At 45.2% G+C, this 23,063-nt stretch overlaps 1 protein-coding gene across 2 annotated transcripts in view; it reads right to left on the bottom strand.

Moving 5' to 3' along the window:
• The window catches only part of CD58 (CD58 molecule), a 41,195-nt gene that overhangs the window by 11,559 nt on the left and 6,573 nt on the right, over positions 1 to 23,063 (bottom strand). For both annotated transcript variants that reach the window (XM_058716086.1, XM_058716085.1), the window contains exons 2-3: positions 11,799 to 12,095; positions 2,322 to 2,585 (exon numbers count right to left, since the gene is read on the bottom strand). In XM_058716086.1, coding sequence (XP_058572069.1) covers positions 2,322 to 2,585; positions 11,799 to 12,095 — 561 coding nt within the window. The remainder of the gene's footprint in view (positions 1 to 2,321; positions 2,586 to 11,798; positions 12,096 to 23,063) is intronic.

Below are 23,063 nucleotides of genomic sequence, written 5' to 3'. Positions count from 1 at the left end.
AAACAACTTCCAGAATTCAAAGATCTAAATTTTAATTCTATCTCCATTACATAAGTGAACTTGGGGAAGTCACCCCACCGGTTGAACCTGTCTCCTCACTCTCAAAAGGTAAACAACAACTCCTGTCCAGCCAGTCTAGAACAGTGGCTGTGAGCAACAAATAAGATGGTCAACTAGGGGGGGTCTTCGAAGGGTGACAGGCTGGTCAGTTTGAGTTACATTTCATCCACCAAGTGTTAAAAGTCTAGATTTAAAAAATCAGCACTTAAAAAAGAAAGACTATGTAACCATTAGACGCACATGAATTTCTATCTGTTACGATACATGCAACTCTAGAGAAAAGTATTCAAAACTCATCCATGGTATAAAAGAGAGAGAGAGAGAGAGAGAGAGAGAGAGACATTTATTGTTGAAAAGAACCATTAAGATCATTAGGTTAGAAATGGGGGGGAAAGAAAAGGGTTCTTCAACATTTGCTTTGAGGGACTCCAGATATAGGTCTCCGATGTCAGCACTACTCCAGGATCTAAATGACCTAAGAACTATCTGGCAATGTTTCTCAAACTTTCAAACTCTATAATGTGGTGTGAACTATCAGTTTGGGAGGAAATGTAAAAGAAAGATGAGTGAATCACCATTATCTAATAACAAAAAGGGTTTGTTTGCAAATCAACAACATTATACCATATCAATGAGAGGGACGAACTGGTGACAATCTTTTCTGGAGGTATCTACAGGGAAGGGCATCTTATTTGGGCATTCAATTCTAATGAGAAAGGTTAAATGAAAACCTATGCAAGGGCGAAATGCTGGAAATTCTCTTAATTAAAGTATTCCATATCATCCTATAGAGGATCTTATTCAGAAATTATTTCCTTCGAAGTATTTGCCTCTTGGGACACGCGAAGCTTTTCCAGATTTCAAATTGTTTGTTCATTCCGCATAAAATCCTTTCCTTCTCTTGTTGGTTATGTGCCTTACACACACGCCAAAGCCAGAAAAGCACACTGGTTTTGTTTTCTGTTCCCACAACAAGGCAACTATGTGCTAACACGCAGATTGCATTTCCACACTCTACGGCTGGGATATCACGCGACACCCACTAGGTGGGAGTAATAGAGAAACGTTTGCTCCAAGCATAACAAAGTCATTGATTTTGCAGCTGGCTTTCAAATCTTCTGGACAATCATGCGACTTGTACAAACGGTGCCGCTTTGAGTGGCACTTCTGTGGGTTTGGTCTTTTCTCTGTCCTCAGGGACCAAAACCATCAGTGATGAACTGGACCTCATTTTACACTTTGTCTGGAAGTATTTGTTGGTTTTACCCAGGAAGTCATGCTGCTTTGTCTGAAAATGATATAGTTACCTTAACACCTCCATGCCATTATTTGAAAGATTTCAAGAAGGATAATACGTGGCAGACTCAGGGAGAATGGCTCAATAATCAAATCTAATTCAAGTTTTTTATATTCATTAGGTGTACGAACTGCCTTTTTCTGTTTCAATTGTTTATTCAAAAAAAAAAAATCGATTCACAGAATCACCCTCTCCTAACCCAAGGAAGCTCATATTCTGTATCTGCCCTAGAATCCTGTTCACTATCTATAATTATGATATTATTCTGAATTAGAGTGGTTACTATTCTCATCTCTTCTTTTATGTTTTAATGAACCACTTTCAAATCACTGATCCTTTTGTCTGTGAACTGGGGATATATTGTCAAAAACTGAAAATAAAAATTGCAAATTACAAATGTACATGTTAAACAAAATAAAAGGAGCACAGCCAAGGAAGGCACACTGTCATGCTACTCACGGAGCGTGAGCCTAGACAAACGTACCAAATGCACACTCTTTGCGGCACACATGCAACCCTCAAGAACCCGATGGTTATTAAGAAATTATGGAGTGGTGTTGTGAATAGTTAAGAGCATGGGCTCCGGAGCCAGATGGCCTGATTGCAAAACCAGCCTCTGTCCCTTACTAGCTGTTGACCTTAGGCAATCAAACTAAACTCCCTTTGTCTTGGCTTCTCCCCAGAAAATCAAGACCGTCACTCGTAGCCAACTCACGCAGTTGTGTGAGGACTGAATTAATTAACAAATGTATTAGAATGATGCCGGACACAGAAAGGGCTATGAAATGTTAGCTTTATGTTATAATGGAGTGTCTGTGAAAACTGTGACTTCTTTTACGCACCAGATTTGTGAAATGTAGGTCAGCCACTACATCTGTGGTTTGAAACTCACAAACCACCAGCGGTCCCTGGACCACACTTGTCTATGGTATCTCTGCCGTGACACATTTGGATATGTACTCACCTGGGACACAGGTTGCTAAAACCAGTGATGATGCCTGTTTGGACAACGGATTACTGATGATACACTGTATTTCCTGTGAGAGATCACTTTCCCTCTTAATAGAAACTTCAGATGAATTGGTGCTATTTTGACACTGTTCCGAGAAGCAATTCCAGGAGTACTTTATAAGGTTTATATGGCTGCTGTAGGTTTCCGGGATCCTGCAGTGGACTATAATGTTTTCAGCAGTGAATGTGCAGTTTAGTGTTGGAAATGGAAGAGGCTCTGGAAAAAAAAAAAAAGAAATGTAATATTTAGTCCAGAAAAGAGTAATATTTAGACTCATCTTCTCCAAATAGATGAAGAGCTCCCAACTTCGTTATGAGCTTGAAAAGGCAAGCCGACCACCTTCCTTGAGCTCCAAGGGGAGAGAATTCTCTCTTCTCCTGGGTCAGACCTACCTGCTCACATTCAGACTACATACAGGCACCACATCCCTTATCCTCAATTCAGAAAGCCAAAAGATATTACCCAAGATAGTAGCAACGTCGCATAGCTGTAAATCCTGATCTGAATTGACATGAGGATTTGTTTTTATTCTTCTCACTTCAAATATTCATTATCATGTTGTATCAAAAATATTCATGAGCTTGAATATGGGGCGGTCCCCCAAACTAAGTGGGTGCTTTGTAACATACATAGAGGAAAGAGTTAATACCACCTTTCTAAAACCTAAAAATGTTTTAATTGTAAAAGACGTCTGACTTAACAGTGTCTGCAAAACATCTGGTGCAGCTATACTGTGGGGAGGCCCTGATAATAAGTAGAGTAGGGGACGGCACCTGTCACGGACCTGCCAGTCTAGAGGCCTTACTCCCAGCCTTCCTGTAGCAAGTGCTCCCTGCTGGCTATAGAGGGAAGGTGCCTGGGTGGCTCAGTCAGTTAAGCGTCCGACTTCGGCTCAAATCATGATCTTGTTGCTCGTGGGTTCAAGCCCTGCGTCGGGCTCTGTGCTGACAGCTGGGAGTCTGGAGCCTGCTTCGGATTCTGTCTCCATCTCTCTCAGCCCCTTCCCCATTTGTGCTGTCTCTCTCTGTCGCTGTCTCTCTCTCTCAAATATAAACAAATATTAAAAAAAAATTTTTTTAAAAGGATGGGTTAAGAACTGCAATGCTACTTTATCCTATTAGATATTCTTTCCTTTGTTAATTCATATACCTTCCTGCATCTCTACTTTGCCCCAACAACTAACCCAAAGAAATTTGAGAAAACACGTACAAATATATAGACTACCCAGAAAATGGTCATGGTAGCATTTGGATAATAAAATTTCAATGCATTATGAATATCTACTAAAAAGCACATTAAAGCAAATTAATGTTCATCTATGCTGCCATTTAAAAATGATATTTTCTAAGGCAAAGGAATGCCTATGTTCTAATTAGTAACCTAATATACTCTAAAAACTGGAAGTGTTCAATTCCTCTCCTCCTCCCCCCGCCCCCCCAATTTTGTCAACACTCCTTTCTCACTCAGTTAAGTGAGACCTGAGTCACACATGACTTCCCTTTCTGCTTGGGGCTTCTTCAGTTGTTAGGTTTAATCCAGCTCACATAACTTGTTAGATGTGGCCTCAAAGTAGGCAATGGAAGCCTTTCCCCAAATTAAATTGTAAGCAACAGACCAATATCCTTCAGGAAGATAAGCAGTTGTTCTCTTGACTCAAAATTGGGAAGCCCAGAGCTTCTCCCAGGCCTCCTCAGGTCCGTCCTGCCTCCCACACTTGGAGATTGGCTCCTGAAGCACCTCCAAGCAGCCCTGTGTATCTCCATGCAGCTGAGAAACACACCTGATGGTTCCAGATTCTGCGTGTTCCTGTGCCTGCCTCTGCAACTGGGCTGGGCATTTCCCAGCGGCATGAAACCGAGTTTTCTAGTTCCTTAGAAATGTTCCATGGAAGAGCTTCTCAAATATTAACGTGCATGAGGATCACCAGGGGTATGTGTTAAAAATGCAGATTGCTGGGCCCCGTCACCCCAGGTGACCCGGATGCGGGTGCTCCGTGTGTTCTGTTACAGATTCTTGCTCACTGATCCAGTACGGTCAACGTCTAGTATGTCATCAAACACTTTCTAGACTGAAAAGACGTGCCTCATGAGCCCTCAGACTGTGCATCTTTGGAGGGTAAAGGCTAGATATCACTCACCTCTCAACCACAGCATCTGACATAACACATGGAGCACAGGTGGCTCCTCTAGAAGAACAGATATTGGACACATGGAGGGATAGATGGTGGGTGGATGGATGGATGGATGGATACGTTCAGGGAGGCAGTTTCAAATTATCCTCTCCACTCTATAAAATGTAAATCCTTCAATCAGCTCCCCTCCGAAAAAGGAACAGTGTGGTGCCTAAAAGCATGGACTTAAGAGCCTGACTGCCTGGGTTCACACCATTTGCCTTTGGGAAGTTACCTTATCACAACCCCCCCCCCCCCCCGGCCCCGTTCCCTACCTAGGTTTCCTCTCCTGTGCAATAAAGAAACAAACAGTATGTCCCCTTTAGGATTCTGATAAGGATGAAATGAGATGATACAGATAATTCCTGCCATATGGATCACCATGCAGTGCCGGCACAGAGATGCCAGCTGTAACAGAGCACAGGACAAGAAGGAGAGGCTCCCCAGGAGGGTGTGTAACACCACCAGGAGTTGGGAGGTGTGAGCTTTGGCCCTGGAGAGTGGTGTGACCGTGGCCCTTGCGGTAGCTGGAACATGTTTAAGGCATCATATAGCCCAGGCCTCTTGTTCTACAGATGGGAAAACCCGTTGCTAAATCCGTCTCATTTTCATCTGTAAAATAGAATACTTTAAAGACTGTGAAGTCTAGTGGAATATAAAAGTAGTCTGAAAGGACATTTGAAAGGAAGACTTTGTATTATTTTCCATGTTGTTAGAGCTCACTTAACTGAATAGAAGCTCTTTCTGGCGGTCTCATTACACCTCTGTGGCCAGAAAGCAAACCTCAAAGAGCCCGTCCTGCTCACCAAAAAGCATGCAAACCTTCCTGCAGCATCAGGCTCAGAGCTCCTACAACTCAGATCTCTCTGTCTGTAAGCTTCACAGTCCTACACTGCCCATGAGAATTCCCACAGCTATTGCTAACAAATGTTAGTTCCACCTGTACCTGAAGAAGTATTAAGCTGGCAGGAAAGGCACTTATTTCATCCCTAAGATAACTCAGCCAATTTATAGTGAATGGATTCAGCTCACTGCTCTGTAAGGCTGAGAACTGCTTATACACATCTGATCACATTTGTACATTTCTATTAACTCTAATAAAAAGTCATATCGCTTTAGATTATTTAAGGATAGAGCAGTTAATTCTACTTACATGGACATCACCATCTTTACTGCAACCAAAAAAAGCAAGACGTAATAAGCATTGGTGGTGGAAATTTGAAGGGGATTTTGAGGGAAGAAGGAAACCAAATATCAACTTACACACAGAAGGAAGTAGATGCCTGAATTTAGGGGGTGCCAGGAAATCCCCCTGCCTAAAATATCCTTTCTGAAAATCTCCCATTAGGCCCCGTGTCTCCGGAAGATCACCAAGTCACTTAAACATTAACAAACCCTGAAGGAAGTATGCTTTCCTCATTCCCCTCCCCACCCCCCGAAAAAGTATGACCAATCGTTTTCTCATTCAGGTGTGAAGCGTGAAATCTCGAGTCATCTTATGTCTTTTTATAACCAAAATCTAATTTTGTTGGCTCTTTCTTAGAAATATTTTCCCTTTCTTTCCTTTCCAAATATCTACTAGCAACACTTCTGTCTCCCTGGATGATCACAGTAGCTTCCAAAGTGGTGTCTCCTCTAATTTACCATAAACACCTACCATCTTATTAATGATCTGAAAACAGATGTTATCAAGTCACTTATCTGTTCCAGTATGGGCTACAGGGGCTCCCCACTGCCACAGGCTAAAATCCAGACTCTTAAGCCAGGAATTGGGGTCCCACATTTAATGCTGCCAGTATCACTGCCTCCTGATGAAAAACCACCCCCCGCCCCCGTACTGTGGTCCTCTGCAGGGTTTTGCAAATTCAGCTTCCTAAGGGCTATCCACCAGTTGATCTAACTACTGAAATCAAGCACCTTTGTTCAATTACTGTGGAATTTTAAAAAATAAATTATTTTTAAGCATTTCATCAAGCTTAAAAAAGAGAAATTAATTCAAGTGTTTGAACTGTTTTACAAACTCTATGAAAGAGCTCCTAACATGCATTCCATTGTTAAATAGAGAACCCAGAAATGGACCTACAAATACATGGCCAATTAATCTTCGACAAAGCAGGAAAGAGTATCCAACGGAAAAAAAGATGATCTCTTCAGCAAATGGTGCTGGGAGAACTGGACAGCGACATGCAGAAGAATGAAATCAGACCACTTTCTTACACCGTTCACAAAAATAAACTCAAAATGGATGAAAGATCTAAATGTAAGATAGGAAGCCATCAAAATCCTGGAGGAGAAAACAGGCAGCAACCTCTTGACCTCAGCTGCAGCAACTTCTTATTTGACCTGTCTCCAAAAGCAAGGGAAACAGGGGCGCCTGGGTGGCGCAGTCGGTTAAGCGTCCGACTTCAGCCAGGTCACGATCTCGCGGTCCGTGAGTTCGAGCCCCGCGTCAGGCTCTGGGCTGATGGCTCGGAGCCTGGAGCCTGTTTCCGATTCTGTGTCTCCCTCTCTCTCTGCCCCTCCCCCGTTCATGCTCTGTCTCTCTCTGTCCCAAAAATAAATAAAAAACGTTGAAAAAAAATTAAAAAAAAAAAAAAAAAAGCAAGGGAAACAAAAGCAAAAATGAACTATTGGGACCTCATCAAGATAAAAAGCTTCCACACAGAGAAGGAAACAATCCATAAAAGGCAACCAGCAGAATGGGAGAAGATACTTACTTGCAAATGACAAATCGGATAAAGGATGGGTATCCAAAATCTATAAAGAACTTACCAAACTCAACACCGAAAAAAAACCCAAACAATCCAGTGAAGAAATGGGCAGAAGACATGAATAGACACTTCTCCAGACAAGACATCCAGATGGCCAACAGACACATGAAAAGATGCTCAGTATCACGCATCATCAGAGAAATACAAATCAAAACCACAATGAGATCCCACCTCAGAACTGTCAAAATGGCTAAAATTAATGACACAAGAAACGACAGGTGTTGGCGAGGATGCAGAGAAAAGGGAACCCTCTTGTATTGTTGGTGGGAATGCAAACTGGTGCAGTCACTCTGGAAAACAGTATGGAAGTTCCTCAAAAAATTAAAAATAGAAATACCCTATGATCCAACAATTGCACTACTAGATATTTATCCAAAGGATACAAAAACACTGATTTGAAGGGACACATGCACCCCAATGTTTATAGCAGCACTATCAACAATAGCCAAATTACGGAAAGAGCCCAAATGTCCATCGACTGATGAATGGATAAAGAAGATGTGATATATATATATGTGTGTGTACACACACACACGTACACACACACACACACACACACACACAAGAATACTACTTAGCAATGAAAAAGAATGAAATCTTGCCATTTGCAACAACGTGGATGGAACTAGAGTGTATTAGGCCAAGCGAAATAAGTCAGAGAATGACAGTTATCACATGATTTCACTCATATGTGGAATTTGAGAACCTCAACAGATGACCATAGGGGAAGGGAAGGAAAAATAAAACAGAGAGGGAGACAAACCATTAGAGACTCTTAAGTACAGAAAACAAACTGAGGGTTGCTGGCAGGGTGTTGGCTGGGGGGATGGGCCAAATGGGGGATGGGCATTCAGGAGGGCACTTGTTGGGATGAGCACTGGGTGTCATATGGAAATGACGAATCACCGGGTTCTACTCCTGAAACCAATACTACACTGTATGTTAACTAATTTGAATTTAAATTTAAAAAAAAAAAAGGATTCCATTGTCATCTAGATTCAAAATCAATCTTTTTAGTTGCTAGTTCTATAAACTGCCAGATCCCAAACCTGCATGTTTTAAAAATTCTGCTTCATCAAAGGGATCCATGGTTCTAACAGAATGCCTGCATACCCTAACAAGCCTCACTTTTCTAAATGGAGTTGATCTTCTTCTGGACAAACCAGCCACCCAGTCTGAGAGCCCCCATTTCTGTCAACTGCACCTCCCACGTCCCAGACACCTAGTTTGATTGCTTTCATTGCTAGAACAAATATTTGTGGAATGCCTACTAGCCACTGAAGTCCCTTACTGAGCTCTGGGGCTATAACGATGAACAAGAGAGAAAGTCTCTCTTCCTCCTAATGTCTCCAGCAGAGCAGGTAGGTGAATTGGTGAATAGCAGTGGTTTATCCAGCTTGTCACCGCCCCTCCCCTGTTCCACTGAGACTGCCTCAAACAGGACTTGGAGAGCCCAGACTTGAACTTCTACACTGGACTTTCTGCCTCTTCTCCATCCCCTGGGAACCATCTTACACACTTTGCCACCAGTTGGATCTTCTTAAAACACCTTTGGCATGGAGGCAGCAGGACTAGAACAACACCCTCTTCTAGGAGAAAACAAGTGAACCTGGGATCCCACAGAGGGGAGAGATGACTACAGACTCAGCTGTGAATGCTGGGATGGGGGCAGTGGGTAGCACAGAAAAGTCAGCCAAAAGGCAAGGGCAACAGCAGGATGCCTGAGAACACAAAGAGAAGGCCATGGATGCCAGATCCCATATAGCCTTGCAGGCCACTACAGGTCAGAGTGAGAGGGGGCCACTAGAAGGCTCTCGGCAGATGAATGGCATCCCCCGGCCTCTGTTTTAAAATCACTCTGGGGGCGCCTGGGTGGCGCAGTCGGTTAAGCGCCCGACTTCAGCCAGGTCACGATCTCGCAGTCTGTGAGTTCGAGCCCCGCGTCAGGCTCTGGGCTGATGGCTCGGAGCCTGGAGCCTGTTTCTGATTCTGTGTCTCCCTCTCTCTCTGCCCCTCCCCCGTTCATGCTCTGTCTCTCTCTGTCCCAAAAAAATAAAATAAAAAACGTTGAAAAAAAAATTAAAAAAAAAAAAAAATAAATAAAATAAAATAAAATCACTCTGGCTGCCTGTATTTAAAAACAAAGTGTGGTCATAATATATGTAAGTCAAACAGCTATGCTGTATACCTTAACTTATATGGTGACAGATGTCAATGAGGTCTCAATGAAACTGGGGGGAAACTGGGCAAGGGTGGAAGCTGGGCGACCAATCAGGTGACCACGGCAATCTTCCAGATGTGGAAGCAGCAGCCTTGGACCAGCACCAGAGGAAGTGCTGAGAGGTGGTCAGATTCTGTGAAACCAAAAAATTTCCTGGTGGAATAAACATGGTGTTCAAGAGGAAGAGGAATAGAAAGAGAAGCACAGTGCCAAAGATGACCCCAAGGCTTTCGCCTGAGCAAATGAAAGGGTGGAGATCCCGCCAGCCAAGCTGGGGGAGATTTGGGGAGGAACAGGATTCAGAGGAAAGTTGAGGAGCTCACTCTTGGACTTGTGGTATTTCAGAGGCCAATCAGGTGTCCGAGTGGAAATGCACAGTAAGCAGCTGGAAACACACATAAGGAGCTCAGTGGGGGGCTGGACTAGAGCTCTCAATCTGTGCATTATCAGCAACAAAGTGATATTTAAAGCGGGACCCCTGGATGAGCTCACCCACCTGGGTTGTGAATGCACAGAGAAGAGTGTCTTATGCCTTAAAGTCTCCAGGGCTAAGAGGTTGGCAAGATGAGGGAACCAGCCAAGGAAGCTGAGAAGGAACTGTTAGTGAGTTAAAACCAGAAGAGGGTGGTGTCCTGGATGCCAAGAGAAGGCAGGGTCTCAAAGAGGAGGGAGTGATCGGCTATGTGGGATGCTGCTGGGCAGCAAGAAAGACGTGGGTAGAGCATGAATGGATCTCTGGACTCGTTAATGAGGACGTCAAGAGCTTTGGTGCAGTGAGGGAGTGAAAGCCTGTTTGGAGTGGGTTAAAGTGAACAGGAGGAAAGGGGTTATAAAGCAAATACAGACAACTCTTCAAGGGGACTTTCTATAAACTCAAGACAGCAAGTGGGTGGCAGCTGGAGGGGTGGAGGGGGCACGAGAGGGCTCCCAGTGATGGCATGAATATCTGATGGCATACTGCCTGCTGGTGGGGATGGGCTGGCAGCTCTCGGAGGAGACTGTCGCAGGAGCAGAGCAGATGTCCCTGAGCGCAGTGACAGGAGGCGGGCCTCGGGGCACAGTGGAGGGCTTGGTCCTGTGACCAGGGAGAGACAGCAGGCTCAAGGGCAGGTAGGCAGAAGGGCTGAGGGTGACGTCCTGGGGAAATTCTCCTCTGAGGGCTTCTCTTCCACAGTGAAACAAGAAGCAAAGCCTTCAGCTGAGGACTGGGTCTGGAGAAGGGGGGTGTTCGAGGCTTGAGGAGAGGGGATGTTGGACTTGACTGAGGCGAGTGACCAGAAATGTACAGTGTGGGGCTCTGCGGGGCGATGGGTTTCTCTGCGGCCACGGTGTGTGAGATGGATGAGATGAGACTGGTTTGAGACTGGCTGGACAGGCCATATGAGTCCGACCCGCTTAAAAAGGAGCAAGGAAGCTAGGCAGGCCTTCCAGTGAGCGAGCATGCCTGGGCGGCCTCAGGAGGACGGGGGCCACACGAAGCGAAGGAAAGGCAGAGTTGAGCGGGGAAAGGAGCTTCACATGGCAGTGGGACACCTGGCGTGTCACAGCGGAGGGCTTAGAATGAGTGGTGGTGACAACGTCTAGGCTCTATCCATGGGCGGGGTGGTAGGAGGGAGGACAAGATCATCATGGGAGAGATGAGGGACTCAGAAGCCAGGATACTAGAATTACATATTTAATATTATAATCACTAAGAATTAATGACAGCAGGAACATCAGAAACAGCAAAAGGCAGCCAGGCATTCGAATGACCCAAAAACGTTGGGATGTACCCATGGGCCTTACAGCTGATGACAACAAGGAAGGAGAAGAACCCAGAAGCATCGGCAAGCAGCACGGAGGAACCTATACCCTCTCTCCAGTTCCAGTGTAAAGTGATATAGGAGAGGAAAAAAAAGAAAAAAAATCCACCTCCTGGGGTGGGGTGCAGGTGGAAACAGAGCGTCATCTATCAAAGGGGCTCAAAGAGTTCTGAGCTCATGACTGCCACTCCATCCCTTTCCAGAATATTCCTAGTAAGACAAGTGATGCTGAGGCCAGCAGCCCCACCCAGCTGGGGCTGCTCTCTCCACCTCGGTCACATCCCCTCCTCGCTCAGAGGATGACAAGGGGACTGAAACTGGCCCCTGTGTGCCAGATGGAGAGGAAAACCCTGACAGCCCAAGAGACCTAATCCTTTGATTCCTCATAAACCATTCATTTGTGTTAGTCTCTTAAAATAGGTGGCAATTTGCCGTGTGAAACAAACCAACTTATCGAATGCTCACCAATCACGTAAAGGGTGAACTTGGTATCGGTAACGCTTGAAAGTTCGACTTCATAGTCCTCTTCATCCGATGGCGTTAGATTGAAGATGGTAAGGTTTCCTGATGTGATGTCCAGATGAACCCTATCTACAAACGGTGGGTAAGCTCTGGGCTTTAAGAGTTCTTCATCCCATTCTACGACTTTATCTTTTTTTTTTTTCCACATTATCTCTTTAACGGGTATAGAGCCCGATGTGTACAAAGTTACGCTCATGTTTACAGTTCCGTATATCGGCTGGGGCACACAGCTGATGAAGTCTAGGAGGGAAAAAGAAAGTGGTTAGGAAAAACAACACGACTTTATTGAAAGTAGAAAGCCATCTTCCAAGATGCTCTCTGGGGGGAAAAAAAAGTTAAATTTAGCAGTAAAAATTATTCATCAGCTACTTGCTGTGCTAACTTGATAACCACTGACAGAAAATAGAGCGAGTAGAACATGCTTGACGATGCGAAGCTTACTCTTTTAAGGGGAGGACTGGGGCTCGCATAAATGCAAGAACTGTATTCAGTTCTGGTGGGGCACCAAACCCATGCCAGGTACTGTGGGCAAGGCTGTGAACGTGACAGCTGACCACACAGGTGTCACTCTAGGCCCTCAAGAAGTCCCACAGTGTGGAGAAGACAAAGCAGGCATGGGAGCCACCTCGTCAAGGGCCTTCCCCAGGAAGTCACAGTAACACCGCACTGGGGGCATCCCTGAGGGACAAGAGGTGCCGGCTGAGGGCTAGGGGAGGAGAGGTAATCATTCTGAGAGAGGAAGCCAAAAAGACAGGCCTTGAAGTCAAGAAGGAGCTTGGTGTGTTTGAGGAAATAAAAGCAGCTCCCAACGGCTAGACAAAGAGAGCAAGTGAGTCACGGGTGGGGAATGAGGCTGGAGAGGCAGGCGGGCCCAGGTGACAGTGCCCATTCATGGGCTACTGGGGGTGTCAGATAAGACATGCTAAGGGTTTGGGATTTATCCTAATGGCAAGGGAAAGCCGTAGGAAGGCTTTAAACATAAGACTGGCACGATATAATTTAAGTTTCGGCAGACTGGCCCTGCCAGCAGAGTGGAGAGTGGTTACTGGGGACAGGCACGGAGGCAGGGAAACCAGAATCAAGGTCAGTGCTGGAGCACCGAGAGGGTGGAGGACTGGACGGACCAGACCGGGGTGTGGGCGGGGGGAATGGACAAAAGGGCAGATTCCAGAGCCCCTTGGGAGAGAGCGCAACAGGGATTAGTGAAGTGGTGGGGGGGTGAGGGAGAGTGGGGAGTTAACGGTGTTGGTCAGGCATCCTTCTTGGCTGACTGACTTGGGGCTATTAGCTGAGGTCAGAAACAATGACTGAGAAGCAAGTCAGGGGGCAAGACGCAGAGTAAGAGCACGGGGACTAGGTTCGGTGGTGTGGGGGAGTTGGCCCCAACTGTTAGCATCTCTGCGGGACCCCATTCAGCCAAGCCTGGCTGACAGCTTGAAATCCACATGGTGGGAGTATTTACAGCACAGAAACTAACGCTTCAAACAGACACTCCTGCCTACTCCACGCCAATCCAATTGTTCGATATTTACTACCACCACTGGACTGGAATATTTTTGATACCCCAAAATGGGTTTAAATGCATCTGGTTCCAGACCTGACTTTCTTGTTAAGAGAGAAGAACAGCTGTAAAGGGAAAGGCATTAAAGATAAATTAAAACTTGATTGAAGTTTTTGCCTAGTAGCAAGCATGGTAATTGAAAGAGCATGGGAAAAATCAAGACTATTAGACCAGTTGTAGGCAACGTGTTCAGTGATTTCAAATACGAAGGAAATCTCTCCCATTTGCCGATTGTGAGGATTTTTGGAACCTGCCTCCCTTAATTAAGGGAGGCTGCCCACAGAAATACACCAGCAGCCCTCGATGCTTTGCTGATCACGCCCTCTTTCTTGCACTTGACTAGAGCACATGGGAAGGTGGATGAGAGGGAGAAGGATTTGAGGAGTGAGGATCTATCCACAGCCACCAGTGGAGGCTCCAAGTGTCTTGTGAGTGAGTGAGTGAGTGAGTGAGTGAGTGAGTGAATGGGAGTGGGTAGGGTGGTGGGTGAAGAGAAGGGGTATGAGAGGAAGCTTGGCTGCAGAAAGACGGATGGCTGCTGTCTTCCCAGGGGCAGGCAATGTGTCCTGGGCTTGAGAACAAGAGGAAGAAAGAAGTCAGGGATGGAGTGAGATTGGCGAGAAGCACGGTGGGGAGGTGGGGGGAGGGGGGAGACCAGTTCCGACAAATTCAGTTTGGGGCTGGAAGAAACTTGCAAAATTATTTAGTTGAATTACCCGCATTTCACAGGTGAAGTGACAGGGCACCAAGCAAAACGAAGGAAAATGTCACCAAATGCCTACTCGCTGCATGTGGTGTGTTCACGTACCCTCGTGTCCCTTTTTACCGCTCGTCACACACTTTGCAGCGACCATGTCGCGCAGGTGAACAACCAGGCTCCGAGAGGCATGTCAGTGTTCGAGCCCCGCGTCGGGCTCTGTGTTGACAGCTCAGGGCCTGGAGCCTGTTTCGGATTCTGTGTCTCCCTCTCTCTCTGCCCCTCCCCTGCCCTATTTCTCTCTCTCTCTCTCTCTCTCTCTCTCTCTCTCCAAAATAAACATTAAAAAAATTGTTTTAATGTGTTCAATAACAAAGTATATAATAGACACATAGATACAATTTTATACAGATGCAGAGCAATGATATATCTACTTAGCACAGTCTTCTTCTCTGGCCTGGGTGTGTGGCTTGGAGGCCTTACCCTATCCCCCAATCCCTATAACCACCCTCAGTCCTGTAAACTATGTTAACAACTCTGAATATATCCTTTGCTATTCTTCTACCTGCTCATATCATCAAATAGAGATAAAGACATATCACATAGAACACATATATATACATATATGTGTATATATATACACACATATGTGTATGTGTGTATGCGTATGTGTGTACATATACACATATATATGTATATATGCGTTCTATGTGATACACACACACACACACACACACATACACACAAAGAATTTGCCATGGTTTAACAAAAAATGGTCTTATGCACACGTCTCTGCATTTTGCCCTTCCAATCAAGAATACTTCATAAAAGTCCCACCAAATCCACTGGTGTGGCAAGACTTTCCTCCTTTTAGTGGCCTCCTATTATGCCAGGGTACGAACGAACCACAATAAACCAGCTATCCATCACTGCTGAACACACCTTCTCTCCCTAGCCTCTTCTATTGCAGTAACTGTAATAATGATTCCTCTGTACAAGTTCTTGTGTATTTGTGGTCTCATATCTATGGCAGAGTGTGCCGGGAGTGGGAATGAATCAAAGGGCAAACAAATTTTTTATGTTAATAGGAGCTCCCACGCTGCTGGCTTCTGCTTGTCACATTTCCATCAGTAACACCTGAGTTACCTTTTCCTTGTGCTCAGCAAGCATCCCGTGATTTTTTTTTTTGCACGTTTAATTATCAGACATAAAGCGATATTTCACTGTTATCTGAATTTGCATTTTCCTGCCCTCTAGAAATTTAGGCATCTTTTCCGCTTTTGCGTTATTTGGATCTCCTTTTCTGAAAACTGTCTTTTCACATCCTTTGCCATTTTCTCCCGTTGGGTTGTCTTTTTTTCATCAAAGTTTACGAGTTCCTTGTAGGTTATAAACTTTTTGTTACCTGTATTATAATCTTTCCCCAAGGTGGGTGGTGGTGTCGTTCCCTAACACAGGGGACATAGAGGAGGGCCAGCTTTGGGCGGGAAGATTGTGCTTTCAGTCTCAGACACTGTGTAGTGATGTCCAGTAGGCTGCTGGGCACACAGGTCTGGGGCTCACAGGAGGCAATACAGACTTGGGACTCATCACATTTGTAGTGGTTACTGTCTAGCATTCTAGTCCCACAGCAAAGTCTTTTCCATTGTACTTCCGAGACTAAACCGGAGAGATAAGTTGCCAATAGGACAATTGCCAATGAAAAAAGAATAGGAGTTGTTTCTCAAAGGTCACACACCCTGAATGAATGAATGAATGAATGAATGAATGAATGAATGAATTTGCACTCAAATAGCAGCAAAGGAAAGGAGTCAGCAGTGAGCGGGTTGCTTTGCAGATAACTGAGTGGTCAAAAGAGGGACCACAGGGACACCAACTTACCATGCCAGAGGGCAGAACGGTAAGTACCAGACTCTCAGCCAGATGGGCCCAGCTGAACTCTCAAAAGCCTCCCAAACTAGGCTTCCTCGGCTGTAAAATGTAAATCAGAATGCCTACCACAAAGGATCGTTTTGAGGTTTGAATAAGATTGAGAGTCTTCAGGGATGCCTGGGTGGCTCAGTCGGTTAAGCGGCATTCTCTTGGTTTGGGCTCAGGTCATGATCTGAGTTTTGTGAGCTCGAGCCCCGCGTCAGGCTCTGTGCTGACAGCACGGAGCCCACTTGGGATTCTCTCTCTGCTCCTCCCCCGCACTGTCTCTATCTCTCTCAAAATAAATAAACTTAAAAAAAAAAAAAAAAGATGGAGGGTTTTTAAACAATAGCTGAAATGAATGAAGTAGGCTTTCAACAGGGCTTCCCTCTATCTCTTTCAGTGAGCCAAGCCACATCAAGGCCTTTGTTGTACATGATCCTGGCTGTGTGAGACCTTTCATCATTTCACCTAGTGTGAGCTTTCATCATTTAAAATGAGAGAGAGGCGGGGGGAGAGAAAACATGTATCAGCGATTGCCTGAACAGATATTCCATGCTAGCCAGAATTTTTTTAATTTGTATTGAAGAGTACTGAAAGATCTTTTAAAGATATGAGTACCTCAATGCCTATAGATAGAGGGATCATATATTTAAAAACAGCTCCGACTCCAAATATTTTGTTGCAGTGTCCTCACAAAACATCATCACCGCACCCAATGTTGATAATTCTTCTTATATGGCTTGAAGTCAGGAGTGGAACCCGAATATTTTGCAAAAATGAAGTGCCCTGATTTTTGACTTAGAAAACGTGGCCACCATGACTATTGAGCGAAGGCAGAAGGATCCCCACTCCTGGCCACAAATTCCTCTGCGTGTTGTTACTTGGGTTCTGGGCTTGAGACTGACTGCTCTTTTTGGTTTATTTAAAATTTTTTTTTCAACGTTTTTTATTTATTTTTGGGACAGAGAGAGACAAAGCATGAACGGGGGAGGGGCAGAGAGAGAGGGAGACACAGAATCGGAAACAGGCTCCAGGCTCCGAGCCATCAGCCCAGAGCCTGACGCGGGGCTCGAACTCACGGACCGCGAGATCGTGACCTGGCTGAAGTCGGAGGCTTAACCGACTGCGCCACCCAGGCGCCCTCTTTTTGGTTTATTTAACCACTCACGTAGATAGTACTTGCTGTCTGCGAGGCACTGTTGCAAGAGCTCTACGAGTACGTACCCGGTGAGTCCTCTGAAGAGCCACGTTAGGCAGGCGTTATCTCTGACCCTATTGTGCAGAGGAGGAAACTGAGGCACACGAAGATTGAGTGAGTAGCTAGTGTGGTGGGGAAACTGGCTCCAGAACGCTCTTAAGCACTGTTTCTTACCGGGGCTATGTGGCATGTGGCTACCAAAGCCGTGACATGATACAGGATTTCTGTGGCTGCAGTTTCTACGATGCAGTTGGACGGCAGAGGGTGGGAACGAGAGGCTCGAGCTGCTCTGGCTGAGCCACAAGTGCGTCCCTGAGACATGCAGGTGAGGCACCAAGCTCGCTGGCCCCCGAATCACTGAATGTCAGGGCCCCAGGGGTCCTGACAGAACAGGAGTCTGTGGCCCCCACCGCCCCCGACCTCACATACATCAGGAAACTGAGAAGGTCTGATTGAACAAGAAAGTGATAAACCCAAACCTCCAAAATGCGACAGGGGGACCCAAATTCAAAACCTGGGTTTTGTGATGGTGGCGGTGTCGTTTGTAAACAACTTCAGATGTGACAAAGGGACACGGGACAGGGCTTCACAATGAAAGACCATGAGAAACGAAGGCCTTTGTGTGCACTGGTAAGTCATACACGGGGTGGGGACAGGAGTGGCTCGAACGTAGGGCGAGCAGAGCAAGGAAAGAGCAGGGAAGGAAACAAGGAGGGGCAAAGACGTTACCAGGGGAACGAACCAAACCACAGGAGCCACCAAGGAGCCTGGGAGAACTGGCAGATGAAACACTGGCAGAGACCAACAATGCAGCCCACAGACAGAGGGGGCGCTGGTGAGCACGTGCGCCTCAGGGGACTGACTCCTCAGCTCCCACCCACGTGGGCACATAGAATTTGCAGAACTTCTGCTTTTCCAAAAAATGCTGCACATTCAGATTTCATGGAAAACTTCTCATTCGTAAAAGCTGGCAACTAATTCCAAGCTGAGTTCAAGGGTATCCCCAGCCAGGCTAACCCTCTGAGAACAAAGACAGTGTCATCCTTGGTCTTTGTCGTATCCGCGTGGTCTGGCACAGGAAGGACACTCCATAAATGTTTGTTGAGTGCCTTCACTTATCTGAATACAGCTTAACTGTAGTCCAAAAGGCGGGGCTTCCTGACAAAAACCACAGAAGTTGGCAGTTACCCCCAAACCCTGAGCTTTGCAAATCCCCAAGCTGCTGTGGAATCTGGTTGATGAATCGTGAACTCAGCAAAGAGAAGTGGAGACATTTAACTGGAGCTGAAGAGTAAGTGGCCTGGGACCCCTCGTGTGCAGGCAAAACAGTCCCCTTCCCCTGACACCTACCACCAGCCCCACAGCCAGACTGGGGGGGAGGGGGGGGAGTGCTGGATTCCCACTCCCATCTCTCCCCCACTGCTGTTCCTTTGGGGATGGTCCCCTTTGTCCCCTGCTTCCCCTTCCAGCTTAACTAGGCTACACCTCCTACTGTACCAGATCCGCTTGTACCCATGCAGGATGTCAGCTCCTAATCAAAAGTAATAGCCCGTCTGAGGTTTAAGGAGAAGCAAGGTGTTCACTGATGCCATTTCTTAGAAAGGAGCTGCCCACCCTCCCGGGATCTGGAAGGAAGGTTTTTCTTGAGTTTTCTTTCTTTTTTTTTTTTCCTTAGAAATGAACAACGCGATTTTAAAATGAGGGGTGCCTGGGTGGCTTAGTCGGTTGAGCGTCTGACTTCAGCTCAGGTCATGATCGTGAGTTCGAGCCCCACATCGGGCTCTGTGCTGACAGCTCAGAGCCTGCAGCCTGCTTCCGCTTCTGTGTCCCCCTCTCTCTCTGCCTCTAACCCACTCGCATTCTGTCTCTGCCTCTCTCAAAAATAAATAAACATTAAAAAAAAATTTTTTTTTAAATAAAGTATTTCTCTCTGAAATATTTTTAAGGATGGCCTGCAGATTTTAGCAGTTAAAAGTTCACTGGATGGAAAAAAAAATCCCCTAAAAGTTTCAGTACCCTATTATTTAAGTCTTAGTATTTCCCCCCGTATGTTCGACATTATAACGGTGTTTCAGTTAAAGACTCATTTAAGCGTGACGACAGCAGGGGTTGGAGTATTCTGAACCCGAGTGAGCAGATGAGTCTCTTGTCCAGACGGGAGCTTGTGACCACAGCGTTTCTCCACTGCGTCACAGCACACTCTCAGCTGACATCCACCTGGAGTATGAAGGTGGTGGCATTCTGGGAGAGAAAGAGTCTCTCTACACATACCCACTGATGATACAGAGGAGAGGCCACTCTCCTAACATGTCTGATATCAAATGATCTGTCCTCTTAGGTCCCCAGATATTCTCATATTAATCAGTCCTCATATTAGTCCCTGTTTTGGGGTAGGAAATCTGCTCACCGGGTATGGAGATAATAAAGAAGAAATGGGAGTCTTTTTTTTACTGAAGGAAGTGCAATGCAGCTTGTTTCTTTAACCCAGCTCTTAATAAATCCGATCCAAATGAACCCTAGGCCAGCTCAGCCCAGGAAAAAGTGAGGGTATGAGCTTGAGAGCATGGGGAAGAACATGCCAAAAATGGGAGCCACCCAGCGACAGATGAGGAAACTAGGACTCAGAGAGGTTTAGGACCTGGCCCAGGTCTCTCAGCTGGCCCAGGACAGGGCTGGTGTCCGGACAAGGGCAGCCAGCTCCAAAGCCTGCACTGTTGGCCACAATTCCACCCTCCTCCAGACCCGGTCAGGGGATTGTGGGGCCATGACTGCTAAAGATGGGAACCCACTGCTCTTGGCTGCACCACCCTGCTTCCCTGTCTCCTGTATTTCAGCCTGAAACAGCAGCCACCTGAATCTCAGCAGGCAATAATCCCCACCAGGCTCAGAACAACCCCCCATACTCCATCCCCCCGAACTCGCCTCACAGGTGCTTTCAGTGGTCAAGCTACTCTTTGCCTCCTGGGTGAGCGCACCTGGAATTTAGATGTTGGAACCAATTAAATCAGTTTCCTTTTGAGTTTTTCTCTCTTCTGTCATGCTAGAATATGGCCCATTATATTCTGTTCTTACACTTCAACACCGTCTCATTTCCCTCTCAGTCTGTACAACGTGCCTCCGTAACCACCACCCACACACGGCTCAAGAGCCCACGAAATGTGGTTTGTCCAGAATGAGACGTGTTGTGAGTGCAAAATGCTCACCAGACACTGAAGGCTTAATATGAAAAAGGGAATGTAAAATCCCTCGGTAATATTCTTGATATTGACTACATGTGGAAATGAAAACATCGTGGCTGTATTAGGTGACAGAAACCATACCATCAAAATCAATTTCATCTGCTTTGTATCGTGTTTCTAACTGACGGCACTGCCCCCAGCCTGTCCTTCCAAGATACCCATGTACCGTCTTGCTCAAAAGCTATATCTGTGAGCTCACCATCCTCAAAAGCCACACGTTCTTGTTAGAGGAGGCATCTCAAAACTACAGCATGCTCTGGGGAATAAGGTTTTCACTAGAGCTATTTAAGACTCTCTTTAAGAGTCTCTTAAAACTTATTCAGCAAAGTCTGATTCAAGGTAGTTCTACACACTATTGATCATTTCATTAGGAATTTCTTTATCATCCCTACTATTTTCCAGTTATTCAGTTCATAGTTGAAAAACTCACTTATGATTAGTTTCTTATGAATCTGATTTTCTCATTATTTTCTGAATGTGTATGTAACACATCATTTTTTTCCCTAGTTCTTAACTGTTACGGGGGAAAATGTTCATGAAACTACACAGCAGTGAGCCGGGTGGAAATTCAGACACTAGTCACAACAGACATTTTGGGGAACACTACGAAAAGGAAGTGAAGGCCATTAGGACCCAAAATGGGCCTGAGAACAAGTCTATCAAAACAGTTTAGCTTCCTCAGATGGATACCTGGTTGACAGAAGAGATATCTCAAGGTCACAAAGGGTAGACCTTAGAACTAGGTGTTCCCAGCTGGGGGCAGAGAGCAGACATGAACTTATTTCAGGGACTCTGGGCAAGAGGTCTCTTACTTCTACTGGTTTTCATTGGAGCCCCACAGGCACGAGCAGCAGCTGAGAAGGAAAAGACCAAAGGGCACAAGGGCAAGAGATTTAAAAAAAAGAAAAAGGACAAAAAAAAAAAAAAAAAAAAAGAAGAAGAAGAAGAAAGAAAGAAAGAAGTCAAAGGAGAAGATCCTGTGCCCGTAAAGTAATTGGAAGACATTTTCCTTTGAGGCTGGTGGCAGGCACTCAAAGCTATCTCCAAAGAACTACTAAAATATTTTCCAGCACTTTCCTGGGGTTGGTCTCGCTATCTTATGCTTCGTATTCAGACCTCAACTTGTCCGAGCAAATGGAAAGTAGTATCCTGGTTTCACTTTAGTCCTGAGACGGATGGTTTGATTTGCAACTGCAGAATCAAAGAGGCTATAGCCTCCTGTAAAAGCTTGAAAAAGCTTTCTGCACTTAAGAAACGTGAGAGGAAATCAGAAGATGGAAAAGTCATGCAAACGAGCACTCGTGGACGCAGGCAAACTTTCTGCTTTCAAGCAGAGAAACCAAAACCTACCCCGAAAGCCCGTTTTTATTCCAGAAAAGTCAGAGTGCTCAAGAGGCGATGAGACACATTTTTAGATCTCATTCTTAAAAGGTGGTTCCAACGGTCTTTCAAAATTTCTGAGGCCCATCAAAATTAAACCAAAAACTTAGTCACAAGTGCAAGTTGAGGAGATCCTGGTTTTTTAAAAAAAAAAAGACATTCTTGTGACAATTAGGGAAATCTGAATAAGGGCAGAAGTTAGGTGATATTATAAGATTATTGTTAATTTTCACAAATACTATATTATTAATACTATGCAAAAGTACTTGGGAGTGAAGTGTGGGTGTATAGAGAGAGTATAACTACAACAAAATGTTAATAAACACGTAAATAAATCCCCATTCTGAATTCTACAATCCCAAAGGAGGTTTCCCCAAGCCCCCTTTGTAGATGGTGACGTTGAAAGCAATCTTCCGTGATTGGTAACCGTGCTGTCCTATATAATTTCACAGGACTTGGCAAAATTACACCGGACAATGTGTACACGTCACATATAAGAGATCATCTACGGGGCTGCCTGGCTGGCTCAGTGCGAGAGTGTGCGACTCTTGATCTCAGGATCACTGAGTTTGAGCCCCGTGCTGGCTGTAGAGATTACTAAAAAAATAAACAGAGAAAGAGAGGGAGACAGAGATTATGTATGCTCTTCATGTTTTCATAAGTGTTGCTTATGTAATCTTGTGTTGGGAAGGCATGGATTTTGAGTCCAATGGACCTGGATTCTGGCACGCGCTCACTCCTTGCCTGTGTGAACTTGGTCAAAGTACTTAACCTACCAAACCTTTGTTCTCCTCTTTAACAGTCTCTACCTAAAAAAACAAAACAAAACAAAACAAAACAAAACAAAAAACTGGTGTGACAGTTCAATGAAAACAAAAATCTAAAACTGCTAAGCACAGAACCTGGCGCAGAGCACGTACTCAATTGGTGACAGCTACTATTACCACAATGGGCCCCGTTTTCCCGCAGGAATACACAGCATTACTTTCACTCAAATTGTCTTCTTCCTAAGTAAGAACACACAGACTCTTTGAACCTTGATTGCAGCAAAAAACATGAAGAAGTCTCACATAATAATGAGAGATAACTTTATAACTTAAAATGGAGACATGCTTAACAAACCAGTAGCATCTAATGTCCAGATTTGCCACTGTTGTTAAGAACAACATGAAAATAAATCAATGAAAGGAACTTTTAAAGAAGCAGTTTACAACTTGGT

Source organism: Neofelis nebulosa, chromosome 2 (genome assembly GCF_028018385.1).
Source record: "Neofelis nebulosa isolate mNeoNeb1 chromosome 2, mNeoNeb1.pri, whole genome shotgun sequence".
Lineage (NCBI taxonomy): Eukaryota > Metazoa > Chordata > Mammalia > Carnivora > Felidae > Neofelis > Neofelis nebulosa.
The sequence above is the reverse complement of the archived record's forward strand: the minus strand, read 5'-3'. Positions and strand labels throughout refer to the sequence as shown.